General features: G+C 38.7%; 3 protein-coding genes across 5 annotated transcripts in view; all 3 read left to right on the forward strand.

The window, feature by feature from the left end:
- LOC109138880 (OX-2 membrane glycoprotein) overlaps window positions 1-5,582 on the forward strand; it is a 10,280-nt gene extending 4,698 nt beyond the window's left edge. Inside the window, exons 1-6 of one of the 2 annotated variants that reach the window (XM_027276080.1) lie at window positions 2,157-2,287; window positions 3,594-3,932; window positions 4,034-4,339; window positions 4,448-4,538; window positions 4,657-4,719; window positions 4,812-5,582. In XM_027276080.1, the coding sequence (XP_027131881.1) occupies window positions 2,242-2,287; window positions 3,594-3,932; window positions 4,034-4,339; window positions 4,448-4,538; window positions 4,657-4,719; window positions 4,812-5,016 (1,050 nt within the window). In that variant the 5' untranslated portion in view covers window positions 2,157-2,241 and the 3' untranslated portion in view covers window positions 5,017-5,582. Of the gene's footprint in view, window positions 1-2,156; window positions 2,288-3,593; window positions 3,933-4,033; window positions 4,340-4,447; window positions 4,539-4,656; window positions 4,720-4,811 lie in introns of those variants that run through there. The other variant, XM_027276078.1, reaches the window with a different exon arrangement.
- A 669-nt stretch (window positions 5,583-6,251) lies between these two features.
- On the forward strand, window positions 6,252-7,921 carry LOC104937622 (B- and T-lymphocyte attenuator). The gene is made up of 5 exons (XM_019260520.2): window positions 6,252-6,458; window positions 6,851-7,174; window positions 7,283-7,327; window positions 7,441-7,569; window positions 7,688-7,921. Exons 1-5 carry the CDS (start codon window positions 6,383-6,385, stop codon window positions 7,738-7,740), a joined length of 627 nt encoding a protein of 208 aa, XP_019116065.1. The 5' UTR covers window positions 6,252-6,382; the 3' UTR covers window positions 7,741-7,921.
- Window positions 7,922-8,791: 870 nt separating this feature from the next.
- On the forward strand, window positions 8,792-11,995 carry LOC104937633 (OX-2 membrane glycoprotein-like). 2 transcript variants are annotated; one of them, XM_010753909.3, is made up of 7 exons: window positions 8,792-8,931; window positions 9,363-9,701; window positions 10,437-10,742; window positions 10,822-10,848; window positions 10,945-11,035; window positions 11,154-11,216; window positions 11,309-11,995. In XM_010753909.3, the coding sequence occupies exons 1-7, from the start codon at window positions 8,877-8,879 to the stop codon at window positions 11,448-11,450; spliced, it is 1,023 nt and encodes a 340-aa protein (XP_010752211.2). In that variant the 5' UTR covers window positions 8,792-8,876; the 3' UTR covers window positions 11,451-11,995. The 2 variants fall into 2 exon arrangements, with proteins under 2 accessions (XP_010752211.2, XP_019116064.1); XM_019260519.2 differs by lacking the exon at window positions 10,822-10,848.
- The last annotated feature ends 131 nt before the right edge of the window (window positions 11,996-12,126 follow it).

The raw sequence follows: 12,126 nt of genomic DNA on the forward strand, positions 1-12,126 counted from the left end.
CAAACGAACCTGAACGCCCAGAAGAGTAAACCGGTTTGCGTGGAGAGGGGGGCTGGTGATTGTGGGTATAGATGGTACTTTGTGTTTATTTAACTAGAAGGGCGCCAAACACTGTCTGCAGACAGGAGATCAGACAGCATAGAAACGCTGCTAAAAGGAAGAGAGCACACGGCCCATAAAGGTGAGGAACGCCTTCAAAACGTGCAGGAAGACTTGACTATGGGGTGACCGGTGAGAGTATTAAGGGGGGGAAAAAACAGAACAGTAGGCAAAAGATGGGTGTAAAGGGGAAGGACAAAAAGTGCAAAGGGGGGCAAAACCAAAGCTTTTTGAATCACAGGGTATAGCTTCAATCTCTATGCAAATATTCTATGCAAATGCTTAACATTGGCACATTTTACAAATTCTCTGTACTATTTAATCCTATGCAAATGTTTTAGTTGCCTGGTGATTTTACCATTATTCATTGTGTTGATTTATGCTTATTTTTCTGGGCCATATCGTTATATCAGCAAGAAGACTGAGTTGACAGTGTCCTAACTAATGAGATCACAATGGAGATAAATGCGGAGGTAATGAAAAGCTACAGGTCGCACATAATGATGTGAGGCCTTCCGCTGGTTAGTTTGTATGATTAAACTTGTATGCTCCCAAATTCCCAAAAACTACATCTCAGACAACAAGGTGTCAGCGGCAACTGTTTATACACATACAGTAGAAAAATGAACCGTGATCTATGTGACATTCATCACAGAGCCGTGGGTAGAGTGTGACGCTGTGACTACAAATGTAAATCAAATTTAGTGATGTTAATTCTCCCACCAGGAGTTTTTGTAATTTGTTATTTAAGTCAGTAGACTGTTACTGCTATTGACATGATGTTCCTACATGGAGGATGACTGTGTTACATTTCAAATAAATATGCAATTCTTCAGTAAAAACAGGAAAATGTCTTTTGTTTATCTTGTGAAAAAAACATCTGTCAACTCTGACTGACTGAAATCACAAAAATCTTCATCTTTGCTCATTTTTTGTGCTGATCATACAGCCAGGATGTACAGATGATAAGTTTCAGTGATGGAGCTGGTGCTACTGATATTTCAGGAGGCTGGTGGGATATGTAGTTGTTTTATTAAATATGTTGTGTTGTAGGGAGGACCATAAAACAGCAAAGCTTATAACTGTACATGTGTTATACATAGAATAACTGTAAAAAAATAGTTGAAGGAAAGATGACTCCGTTCAGCTGTAGTTTTATCAATGACCACTAGGTGTCTCTGTTTGCTAAGGTTTACTCAAGTTGATGGCCGACTGGCTCTGCTGCTATGAGCCACTGATTTAGCCTCTGCTACTTCATGTACTGTAGTAGTAGTAGTAGTAGTAGTAGTAGTAGTAGTAGTGGTAGTAGTAGTAGTAGTAGTAGTACAGACAGAAGATGGCACACATTGGAGTCCTGTACTCCTTCCTGTTGCTCGGGTCATTAATTAATAGTATTATGAATGTCATTCTGTATAAATGAGCGTTTTGGTGACAGATTCATCACTGACTTGTAGCTGCCTCATTGAAGGACAAACCACAGTGTTGAGCAGAAGCTATTCTAGAGAGTAACTATACTCCTAATGCTGATATTCAGTGTACAATGTAAAGTTTTATTGTTTTTTTCTTTGTTTGTAATATATAGCACATTTTCAATTGGACATGTTCAAAAACGTTCAGACAGGCTGGCAACAGGATAGTAACATGAATGTGTAGGATTCATTTCATTTATAATTTTTACTTGTTTGCATATCTCCTTTATTTAACGATGTTAAATAAGGATTTGGATTAATTATTATAACCTTACTTTGATAGCCTAAAAACAGACATTTGTAGCGAATATGTGTTTTGGAGCAGATTATTGAAGAGCACATTCATCAAAAACGAGTGTGTAAATATTGACACAATTTTGTTCAGAGCAACTTATGAAACCGAAAGTGTGTGGGTTGGTTCACTATAGGGGACAGTAGAACATTACGAGGGCTAATATTACATTTTAAGATAAAAAATAATGATTTATATAAAAGTATTGGCTTATTTAATACTCATTAGAATCTAATTATATTATTTGTAGCTTCATATTTCTAACAGGATTTGTTTTTACATCACTTTTGTGTTGACACTCCCCCGCGGAAAGAACAGCTGCAACATTTGAATTTATACAATCAGCATGACCGCCAAAAGTCAAAGTCAGGAACAAACAACATGTTGAACGGTGCAGTCCTCATTCTGCTTTTTGTCCTTAAAAAAGGTAAGACATGATTTAATTTATTGAAAATATTACACGTTTTATATGCATATAATATATGCAATATGCAAAACGTGACCTCAATAATTGAGGTCACGTTTTGCAGCATCCAGCGTTAGAAATGTGCATGTGAGACATTTCATGTTATAGGGTATTAAGACATATCGTAGTTGCATGTTGCATAGACTACCTATGTGTTCAGTGTAGACTTAATTATTGTGCAGAAATTTATTCCAAGTTAATGTTGATTTTATAGTCTAGTAGACATAAAAATAAAAAATAAGACATCATCTACCCTTAACTGCACTACTCACTCTATACAAACCTTTGTTTGAACCACATATTAATTATTGTAATGTCATTTGGTGCAACACTTACCCAAGAGTGTGACTAAGAAAGCTGGTTAGGTTTAGGTTGGCTTGTGTCAATGTTGTCTTGTGGTTTCCTGTTTTATTTAGTTTCAGATTTGTTTATTTCACACTTTGCCCGAGTCGTGCGTTTGGGCTCAAGCCATAGTTCTAGCCTTGACAAGAAAGCCTTCAAAAAAAGATTATTCGAGCTGTGTCGTGGTCAGAATACAATGCCCCCACAAGACCTCTTTCATCGCTTTGGTCTTCTCCGGTTGACTGATTTCAATCTATATCATAACGCCTGTGTGATGCATCAAATCATTCATAAAACTAACCCGATGCATGACTATGTGTGCTGGTTCCGGCTTGCGGGCCTCTGGATGCATATGATACCAGAAATAAACATCTAATCACTGGGGAAAAAAGAAGACTAAAAAGTACCAGCTTGTCTCTTGCATGCAGGGGACCGCAGATCTAGAACGAGCTCGATGAGAGTTTAAAAATGGTGAAATCCATCTCCACCTTCAAAAAAAAGCTGAAAATTAAACTGATTACTTCTTATATAGAGAGCTGCAACCTCTGATAAAGCTACTGTCAGTATGTATGGGGACCATGTTGTCTGTCGTCTAATGTCTGTTAATGTTCTATGTAGTGTATTGTATTGTTTTGTTCTGCATGTGCACCTCCCTCAGTAAGCTTTAGATAGCTACTACGGGAGACCTGATTCACACACAGGTATATAAACTTCTTTTTAAGTTGAATTATTGACACTTACTGGATGTCAATATATTGTGTGTGTGTGAATAAAGAAAGAAAGAAAATCTAGTAATTAACTGTCGATGTGCATTTGATGCTTTGTGCCTAAAAATATGTTGGTGTGCAAAAGACTGAAAATTAGGGAACAAATTGCGTGTCACAGACACAGTTTAAGTAAATGTTCTTAAATTTCCATCGTGCAGGTCAAGCAGCTCCGGTACAAACACAGCACACTGTGATGGCAGCAGTCGGAGATGAGGCTTGTTTGAGCTGTCGGCTGACTCAACATAAAGAAGTTCTTCAAGTCACCTGGCAGAAACTTTCACCTGAGGGAGAGAAGAATGTTGCAACATCCACCAAATACTTTGGTCGTCAGGTGAATCGTGGCTTCAGAGAAAAAGTGGAGTTTAAAGATGCTGGACTGCAGAACAGCTCCATAGTTATCAGGAACGTGACGGAGCAGGATGAAGGATGCTATGCCTGTTTGTTCAACTCCAACCCTGAAGGTGCTCTCACTGGTAGAACCTGCCTCAAAGTCTACGGTGAGAAACTAACATACTGGACAAAAAGCATCATGTCACAAGTTGATGTGTTTGTAACGACTTCCTTCATGTGACATTTGTTAAATATGTTTTCTCTGCAGAGCTGCATGAACCCGTCCTACATGTAGAGTCAAACTCTGCTGAAGAGGCAGTTGTGTCCTGCTCGGCCACAGGTCGACCTGCTCCCACAGTAACATTAAGAGTCCTGCAACAAGACCTCCACCTGTCAAACTACAGCTCTGTCAGTGTCACCAACACCAACAGTACAGTCACTGTCACCTCTACAGCTGTGCTGTCTGGTTTCCATGATGACCGCACACAGGTTGGATGTGCAGTACGAGTGCTCTCTGGTCCTCAGAAAGAGGTGTTGATGATGATTCCTGAGGTCAAACAGTCGTCTGCTGATGGTGAGAAACACTTCCAAAGCTGCAGATTCATAGATTGATTGATATGTCCTATGTATATCTGTATGAAACAGAGTGTTTCATGTCACTAATATTCCTCTGTTCTCACAGATTTCACTTGGATCATCGTGTTGTTTGTGGTATTAGCCTTTATTTGTCTTGCTGTCATCACCGTCCTGCTTCTACGAAAACGACGACACAGGTAACTTTGAACTTTCAGCTCAACATCTCTCACAGTTAACATGTTAATGATTGATTGAGATCTTTTCAGACAACCATCAATAAATAACTGATAAATATTATTTCCTTCAATCCTTCAGTTCGTCACACAAAGACTCTGAGGCGACTAAGACACCACAAAAACCAACCGAACACCCTCACGAGTAAGAATTTTATTCATTTTTCACTTGTGCATATTTATCTATATATTGCTTCTTTGCAAAATCTGATGTCTTGTTTCTTTTTTTATCTGAAGGCCCAAAACACCTTTAATGCAGCAGGTGAACGAGAACCTAAGGCAATGGTCTACTGAGAAACATCATAAAGGGAACGACACTGAAACATCATCTCCGTGCGTAAAGCATCTGTTTTCATCAAATGAAAGTTTAGCGACAGAATCCTACAAGACAAATTCGTCAAAATCTGGTGACATTTGTAACAAACTTACGCTGAATGTATAACATCCATCTTCCAGAACAACACAACACAGTGTTTTATAACTTCAGTAATGTAAATCACATTTGCATCCATTTGTTTTAATGTTTTTTTTTTAAATGTTTTTTATGTAAATGAAATAGATATACATTTGTTGTTTCTTTTTACATTGTTTCACATAAACTGAATTGTCAGTTATGACAACGATTAACACACATTCTTCACAGATTGCGTGGCATGTACAGTTAACTATATTTTTAATAATGTAAAATGTACATTTTAATGTATTTTATACATAAGATCGGACACTTTAAATGTTTTACTGAAACTATTTGGGGGTTGGAGTTTTTCTTTGCCTGAATCAAGGACAGAGAGTTGTAGAAGCCATGAAGGCATATATGATGTGTACATAGATAATTTTGTAGTTCATATTTGGGTTATTTTGGTTGTTATATTTTGTTTGTTTTGTTGTTATTTTTGATGTCATAGTAACTGGGAATAGGGGCGGTAACAAATAGTTAATATATTCAGCTGTGCTTTGGCACGGCTGCAGTAGTAACAAAGACAGAGAGGGTGAGTGATTGGGAGGCTTTCCTTTGGATCGCTGTGATTGATTTTCCATACTTTAAGCACGTTATAGAAGGTTGTGTTTTTTCTTCTTTAATAAAATCCTTAAACACATTTTTTGATCTCAGCGGATATTTTGTTAGTACAGCGCGTCAGACAATCAGCAAACACACTTAGCCTCTCAGCGACTGCTTTGGTTTTTAGTCGCTATAAGAGTGTTGATTGTTCTGTAAAAACCCTTGAGGCAAATGTGACTTGTGATGTTGGGCTCTATATGTGGCCACTAGAGGTCCAACTTTTCTCACATTTACATTTACAGCAGGAACTCAACTCAGTTTAGTTTTATTTTATTTATTCTATTTGTCCCATCTCTTGAATTTACTGTCCCTACACTTCAGAGCTTGCTTGTAGTCATCCAGTGTCTGATTAGAAAGGACTTAACACCTTTATTTCTCATATATATTTTTAAACTGAACATAAATGTCACTGGTGTAAACTGAATAAATATTTCAACAAAATGCTGACAGTAAACATGGTCTGTTGTGGATTGAGTGAATGTGGACATTGGGCCTGGACTGACGTTAGATTCCTGGACTGACTTACAGTTTGGTTCTGCTAATTGGGACGCATATGTAAGGGTTAAAATACCTAAAGTAACTTTACCTCCAGCCTGACCACAACATAAGGTGTAATGGAAATGCACATCGACCAGAGACCACGGTAAAAACAGGAAGCAAAGTGAACCACATTTTCTGTGGTATCAAGCAGGCTGGCTGTCAAAGTTGTTTCACAGAACTGATCTCTGGTCCTTGAAGTGTTTCCACCATGAGACTTAACCGCTGCCTGACCGTTCCTCATGTGTTCATCTTGATGATGCTGCTCCTCATTTTGGAAGCTGATGGTAAGTTTTTATTATTCCATCTACATCGCTCATGGTCAGTCTGAGTTACGGCCTTTGTTTCTCTCACATGTAATGTATTCACAAATGTGAATCAGATAAATGTTTTGCGGTGTTAAAGGTTTCAAATATACTGATCATACCTGACACAGCAGATCTCCAAAGACTCAACATGGAAATCAATTTAATTCTTACAAAGCAAAAAGTCAAATACATGAGATAAATTAATAAACTTAGAAGAACCATGGAGGGTTCATGAAGTTTTGTAAAGTTGTAAAATGGGTCTAAAATCCAGAATCTTCTGTTTAAATGATAAAAATTTGTGATCTAATTTATTTCAGGATGAGTTGTCCAGTCATTTCTAATTTTAATGTTTGGTTATTTTCATGTTGCAGGTGAAGATACAGATTGTGAAGTTGAATTTAGAGTACGCCGCAACACAGTTTATGAAACTTCCCTTGGGGAACAACTTCGGATTAACTGCACCGTTATTTTCTGCAACAATTCACCACCAACAGTCTCCTGGTATAAACTTGAGAAGACTGGCTTCCCTGTCGATGTCAGCAGTGACAGTCACATTAAGACAGAGTGGAAAACTTTAAAAGCCGGAGAAGGAATATCATATTTGATCTTCCAAAACGTACTCAAAAGTGACTCAGGTGTGTATTTATGTCATGCTGGAGACAGCGTGAGTCACTGCATCAACGTCTCTGTCCATGGTGAGTGATCTTTTCTGCATTCTACATCTATACTGAATTGTACAGAAACTCTTTCTTACTGCTACTGAATTATTAATTTCTTCTTATTAATCTTTTGTTGTAAATCAGAAGTCTCAATGTTTGAACTCACCACGGCTACAACTTCTGAACCACGTAAGAAAACTTTGCTCTCTCACAGTGATATCACTGTTTCACTTGCATGCATTGTGTGGCATAAAAGTACACTTTTCAAATGTTTCTCTAAAGCTGAGTCGAATGTCTTGCAGAGAGCCCAACAATGCAGAACAATCTCAGTGCTTACCTCCCTCAATGTGTCCCGTACCATGCTGCTGGAGTCGGAGTCTTTATCCTTATCGTGATAATTATATGCGTCACATCAAAACGTGGATGTAAAGGTGAGAATTTTCCTGCTGAAGGTCTAGTCTGACAAACACAATACCACAATGCAATCAAAGTAAATATGTCATAAAGAACATTTAAACTTTACATTCTCATGATGTTTCCATTGTGCAGGAAGATCCAGGGACACACCAGATCCAAACCCAGAGCCCTCCTCCCATCAGTGACATCTATGAAAATGAAAAGTAGTAATGTCTGTGCCTCGAGTTAAATCTTTAGACATTAGAGCTACGATTATTATCAACACACGTCATATTATTCATTTGTCTGATTTGTGTGTCAGTGCTTTGTTGTCATGTGCAGTATATTCTCTTTTAATGGCTTTGAAATAAAGATTTTTTACAATGACAACATCTGATCTATTGCTTCATAATGGTGGATCTCACTCCATTTTGTGCTTTTGAATTCCTGTAAATCGAGCTGTAACAATGTAGAAGTGAAAATTTCTTCTGTGAGAAACCGAATCCAGGAAACAACACCTTTGAGTTCAGAGCACCTACACACAAAACATTTTGTTTGCAGCTCCTCTGTGACAATGGGCAGGTGGATGCAGAGTGCAGGAGGCTGCATGAAGCACAGGACATTGCGGTCTGTCTTTGTGGTTTTCAACATCAATGTCCTCATTCACACACAGAGAGACACTTGCACCCCACTCAACACGCTGCATCGCTGCAAGTAAACCCGGGGCCAGTATTACTTTTGTGTAGGGGAGAGCAATGTGTCATAATTTATGAAGTGAATGCATCATCAATATGCAAATATAGAAATACTCATGGTCCTTTGACAGTTAACCTAAACTATTATCATCTATATATATACTATAGTATTAATATTTTAGACCGATCCGCCAACCACGAGTAGAGGGGCTTCCTGAAAGGAAACTTTGTGTATGGGGCTGTTTCCAGATGTCAACATCTGTCATGTAAGTTGGTTAGCTGATGCACCTTCTTCAGTATGTTCTGTTGGTGCAGTACAATGGGTGAAGTTGTGTGTAAAAAAAAAAAAACTTTTAACAACTTTGGTTGGTTGGAAATCAAAACTCTGGATTTTGGATTTAACAGGCAGGCTCTTATTTTGGTGATTTAAAGTTGTAGAGATCAACAAAACCGTTAAAAAAATGTGTTTATTTGTTAGGTTTGGTTGGCAAACAGGTGTTTATATGACACAGCCCACGTGACCTCTTACCTGGAAACAGTCCTGGCGCCCCCTGGAGGACAGGGCCGGCTGTGTTACCTCCTGGAGCTCCTCCTCCTCCTCCTCCTCTTCCTCGTGTTGGCGGTACATTCAAACTTCAGCAGACAAGATGACGCACCATGCGGTTTTATATCTGCTTTATTTGTTTGGATTCTTCCATAAAGGTGAGAAAAACATGATACATGTCACATTTAATTTATTTCTTAAGCGTGTTTGTTGCAGCTGCGTGATCGTGTGACGTTTTAGGCGGTTGAAATCGCACGTTACAGCTACAGCATTGGTTAATACAGCACTATGTAGAAGTTCTTTGACCAAAATAAGACATATAAAATATAATTGTTATTGTTATGCATGAATTTCTAAGCACATCATTATTTCTTAATGAAGACGTCAAATTATAGTTATTTACTTGCAGAAGAATCATTTCTGACTTCTCAGAGAAGACTGAAAATGAAAGAGTCCAGATGGTCTAGTCAGACTAATCCAGATTTTCTTTTAGCTTTCACATCTGGAAACCAGATGTTCCTCCTTCAAACGTATTAATACCTATTGTCGGTGCATGAAAATGAAAAATAATGCATGTGTTTTCCTGCAGGTCTCCCAGCTCTGATCCAAACACAGCACACTGTGATGGTAAGTGTTGGAAACGAAGCCTGCTTAAACTGTCGGCTGGTTCAGTCTAAAGATGTCCTTCAGGTCACCTGGCAGAAACTTTCACCTGAGGGCGAGAGGAACGTTGCCACCTTCAACAAATACTACGGCCAAAGAGTGAACGCTGACTTCAGGGATAAGGTGGAGTTCAAAGATGCTGGGCTGCAGAACTGCTCCATCGTGTTCAGGAGGGTGACGGAGCAGGATGAAGGATGCTATCGCTGCATGTTTAACACTTATCCTGAAGGCGCTCTCAAAGTTTCAACCTGCCTCAGACTCTATGGTAAGAACTGTGATGCATGTCTTATTATAGTAAGTTACTATAGTGACCACTTCCACTACATCATGTATAAACAACATGGTGTTTTTTTTGTTGTGGTTTAGTGACCCAGCTTGTGGAGGGAAAAGCAAGTAACGTAAAACCAAAGTTTTTTTTATTGACCGGATTAATGATTTATAAAAAGAGGTGAGGCAGAGTGTAAGGGAAACAAAGGGTGAGTGCATCCTGTTCAAATCAAAGAAATAACTATCTATCTATCCAAATAACACCCCTAAACAAGTGTTTCTAAACAGAAATATCCATGTGTATGCAAATTATCTATACCTGGCCAAGTCCCCAGCTATCTAACAAAGTACCTGAGCCAAAAACAGGTTAGTGCATGCAGTATCATTCAAGTGTAACACCAAGAGGCAAGTTTAAATAAGTCAGCGCCTCGGATTGGACAGCCGGAGTTGGTGCCGCCCCATTCAGCTCTCGAGGAAGTGATGATAAGGCTAACTTATCATTCACAGTATGAAATCTCTGTGTGTAGTAAATGTTATCAGTTTGTTTCTTATTGTAGAGCGACATCTTCTGGTCAAAAGTTATATAGGTCTACCAGCCCAGTGTGTCTGTGTACAAACACAGATTTAAAAGTCATTTTCATGCCACAGTGACGTCTGTTCTCACAATATCTGACTTCATGCTCCAGGTACAAACACAGGTGAGAAATATGTAACGCTTATGTTTTCTCTGCAGAGCTGCATGAACCCGTCCTACATGTAGAGTCAAACTCTGCTGAAGAGGCAGTTGTGTCCTGCTCGGCCACAGGTCGACCTGCTCCCACAGTAACATTAAGAGTCCTGCAACAAGACCTCCACCTGTCAAACTACAGCTCTGTCAGTGTCACCAACACCAACAGTACAGTCACTGTCACCTCTACAGCTGTGCTGTCTGGTTTCCATGATGACCGCACACAGGTTGGATGTGCAGTACGAGTGCTCTCTGGTCCTCAGAAAGAGGTGTTGATGATGATTCCTGAGGTCAAACAGTCGTCTGCTGATGGTGAGAAACACTTCCAAAGCTGCAGATTCATAGATTGATAGTTACTTTATGATTCTGATGTTTGGCTTTCTGTTTGCAGCTCTGAAGTCTGATGACGGCGATCACTGTAAGTGAACCTTTACATGGTCTTAAGTTGATATAAGTTCTATGATCTGTATGAAACAGAGTGTTTCATGTCACTAATATTCTTCTGTTCTCACAGATTTCACTTGGATCATCGTGTTGTTTGTGGTATTAGCCTTTATTTGTCTTGCTGTCATCACCGTCCTGTTTCTACGAAAACGACGACACAGGTAACTTTTAACTTTCAGCTCAACATCTCTCACAGTTGATATGTTAATGATTGATTGAGATCTTTTCAGACAACCATCAATAAATAACCGATAAATATTTTTTCCTTCAATCCTTCAGTTCGTCACACAAAGACTCTGAGGCGACTAAGACACCACAAAAACCAACCGAACACCCTCACGAGTAAGAATTTTATTCACTTTTCACTTGTGCATATTTATCTATATATTGCTTCTTTGCAAAATCTGATGTATTGTTTCTTTTTTTATCTGAAGGCAAAAAACACCTTTAATGCAGCAGGTGAACGAGCACGTAAGGCAACGGATGTCTACTGGGAAACGTCATAAAAGGAACAGCCCTAAAACATCATCTCCGTCCGTAAAGTGTCAGCTTTTTCCAACAAATGAAAGTATATAGCAACAGAATCCTACAAGACAAATTAGTCAAAATCTGGTGACTTTTTTTTTTTAACAAACTTAGGCTGAATGTATAACCTCCATCTTCCAGAGCAACACAGAACAGTCCCAGTTCATGAATAACAAAATCACAACGATTCATTCTCACAGTGATTAGATGTGGATGTTTTTATACTTTTTAACATTTGAACATTGTAACCTCTTTACATACAGCGCCTTCTTGGCATTCTCTCGTTCAGGTACAATTACATGCTGCTTTCACTTCTCTGTCGTCACGTATCTTAGTATACTGCTGCTTCTCTTTCAACGTTTTAAATACACAAACTAAATTACGACACTAAATGAATGATGAAATTACACCATATGCATAAAGTATAAATGATGAATGAGTCCTGTATCAGATGGACACATTTAAAATCAAAATAGTGGTTTATTTTAATAGCGATGTGATTGGGGGGCAGCTGTGGCTCAGGAGGTAGAGCGGGTCATCGACTAATCAGATGTTCTGTGGTTTGATTGAAGTGTCCTAAAAAAATGTATATATGTATTTGTTTTGTTTGTTTTACATGTATTTTAATAAAAATGTCAAATAAAAAAACCGTCTTCCTATCTCAGATTTTTTTAGCAGCAGTTGCATAAAACGGCCACTAGGTGTCGCGCTTTCCTAACATGTGCGC

Source organism: Larimichthys crocea, unplaced genomic scaffold, assembly GCF_000972845.2.
Source record: "Larimichthys crocea isolate SSNF unplaced genomic scaffold, L_crocea_2.0 scaffold288, whole genome shotgun sequence".
Taxonomy (NCBI): Eukaryota; Metazoa; Chordata; class Actinopteri; family Sciaenidae; genus Larimichthys; species Larimichthys crocea.

Bases quoted from the DNA above. Each gene is read 5' to 3' on its own strand.
- LOC104937622 (XM_019260520.2), top strand. From the start codon at position 6,383: ATGAGACTTAACCGCTGCCTGACCGTTCCTCATGTGTTCATCTTGATG. The intron at 7,175-7,282 runs GTGAGTGATCTT...GTTGTAAATCAG, and splicing joins CATCAACGTCTCTGTCCATG to AAGTCTCAATGTTTGAACTC. The intron at 7,328-7,440 runs GTAAGAAAACTT...AATGTCTTGCAG, and splicing joins GGCTACAACTTCTGAACCAC to AGAGCCCAACAATGCAGAAC.
- LOC104937633 (XM_010753909.3), top strand. From the start codon at position 8,877: ATGACGCACCATGCGGTTTTATATCTGCTTTATTTGTTTGGATTCTTC. The intron at 11,036-11,153 runs GTAACTTTTAAC...TCAATCCTTCAG, and splicing joins CTACGAAAACGACGACACAG to TTCGTCACACAAAGACTCTG. The intron at 11,217-11,308 runs GTAAGAATTTTA...TTTTATCTGAAG, and splicing joins CCAACCGAACACCCTCACGA to GCAAAAAACACCTTTAATGC.